Source organism: Haliaeetus leucocephalus, unplaced genomic scaffold, assembly GCF_000737465.1.
Source record: "Haliaeetus leucocephalus isolate CR32 unplaced genomic scaffold, Haliaeetus_leucocephalus-4.0 Scaffold175, whole genome shotgun sequence".
NCBI lineage: Eukaryota > Metazoa > Chordata > Aves > Accipitriformes > Accipitridae > Haliaeetus > Haliaeetus leucocephalus.
Genome location: NW_010972611.1, coordinates 219,895 through 221,181, shown reverse-complemented (window position 1 = coordinate 221,181; position 1,287 = coordinate 219,895). Strand labels below are relative to the sequence as shown.

Sequence of the window (1,287 nt, the reverse complement as noted above, 5' to 3'; positions counted from 1 at the left end):
CCGGGCCCGGGGCTACGGGCGACCCACCGGCCGCCCTGGCGCTACCCGCCCCTGGCGCGGCTCCCGCTCACAGAAATTGAGTGTGGCAGGCGCCGGTTCACCGGGAGGTCAGGCAGTCTGGGGCCGCCTTCTCGCCAGCCAGAGCCGCCCCAGCAGCGCCGGAGCATCCCAGCCCGGGAGAGCTGTTGTCTTCCCGCAGGACGCCGGCAGCCGACGGCACGGCGACGGTGCGGGGCTGCTTTGCCAGGGCACCCCGGGTCGAGGTGCCAGCCCCCCGGGCAGGAGGAGCCCCCGGGCCTGTCGCTGCTCCCTGGGCAGGCGGGAAAGGAGCGAGCGGAGCGGAGCCAGCTCGCCTGGAGAGCGCTCAGCGGCATAAATCAGTACCGGGACCCGGCCCAAGCCCCGCAGTAACACGATGAGCTCATCCCGGTAGCTCACTCCCCTCCGCCCCGGGCTGCGGGGAGAGGGAGCGGGGGCGCCGGGGCCGCCGCGGGAGACCCCGCCGTACATTCGGGCGGCGGCGACCCGCGGGGCAGCGCCCGGGGCCGGTCCGTGCTGCCGGACCGCCCCCCCGGGCCTCCCGGGGGTACTCGGGCCGGCCGAGCCGCTCCCCGCTGAGCGCCGGCCAAGGCGGGCGGGCGGCCCGCAGCTCCCCGGCCCCTGTTTACTCCTGTTTCCCCCGGCTCCATAACAACGGGCCGGGCGCAGCCCCGGGGCCGCCCCAGCCCCGCTCCCCCGGCCCCAGCCCCCGGGTAACGGGAAGGGGGGGACACGACACACGGGACTTTCCCCTCCCTCCGCTGCCAGCGGGCTCCCGCCCCTGTTTTCTTTCCATGGAAACAGGCGGGACGGAGCGCGGGTCCCGGCCCCAGGGACGCGGCAAGCGCATCCATCCCCGGCCCCGGGGCTCCGCTCCGCCGCGCTCGGTGCACGGAGCGGCTCCGGGCCGGTGCTGCGGGGCCGCCCCGCGGTGGGGGCGGGCGGAGCCGGCCCGTGTGGTTCCGGGTCGGGCGGGAAGATGGCGGCGCCCATGGAGCTGTTCTGCTGGGCCGGGGGCTGGGGGCTGCCCTCGGTGGACCCCGACTGCCTGGCCGTGCTGGTGAGCGGCGGCGGGGCCGGGGGCGGCGGCGGGGCCGGGGCCTGTGCGTCCCCCCCGCGGCCGAGCCCCCGCTCCCGCCGCCTCTCTCCTCTCCCGCAGACCTACGCGCGGTTCACGGGGGCGCCGCTGAAAGTGCACCGGGTCACCAGCCCCTGGAGGAGCCCCTCCGGTAAGGGCCCCCGCCGGGG

At 77.8% G+C, this 1,287-nt stretch overlaps 2 protein-coding genes across 2 annotated transcripts in view; one reads left to right on the top strand and one right to left on the bottom strand.

Moving 5' to 3' along the window:
* Nucleotides 1–397, bottom strand: part of KRTCAP2 (keratinocyte associated protein 2) — a 25,593-nt gene extending 25,196 nt beyond the window's left edge. Inside the window, exon 1 of the mRNA XM_010564024.1 lies at nt 391–397. The gene's annotated coding sequence lies outside the window, so the exon portion shown is untranslated. The remainder of the gene's footprint in view (nt 1–390) is intronic.
* A 592-nt stretch (nt 398–989) lies between these two features.
* The window catches only part of MTX1 (metaxin 1), a 3,159-nt gene continuing 2,861 nt past the window's right edge, over nt 990–1,287 (top strand). Inside the window, exons 1-2 of the mRNA XM_010564158.1 lie at nt 990–1,099; nt 1,199–1,268. Of these exons, the coding sequence (XP_010562460.1) occupies nt 1,019–1,099; nt 1,199–1,268 (151 nt within the window). The 5' untranslated portion in view covers nt 990–1,018. The remainder of the gene's footprint in view (nt 1,100–1,198; nt 1,269–1,287) is intronic.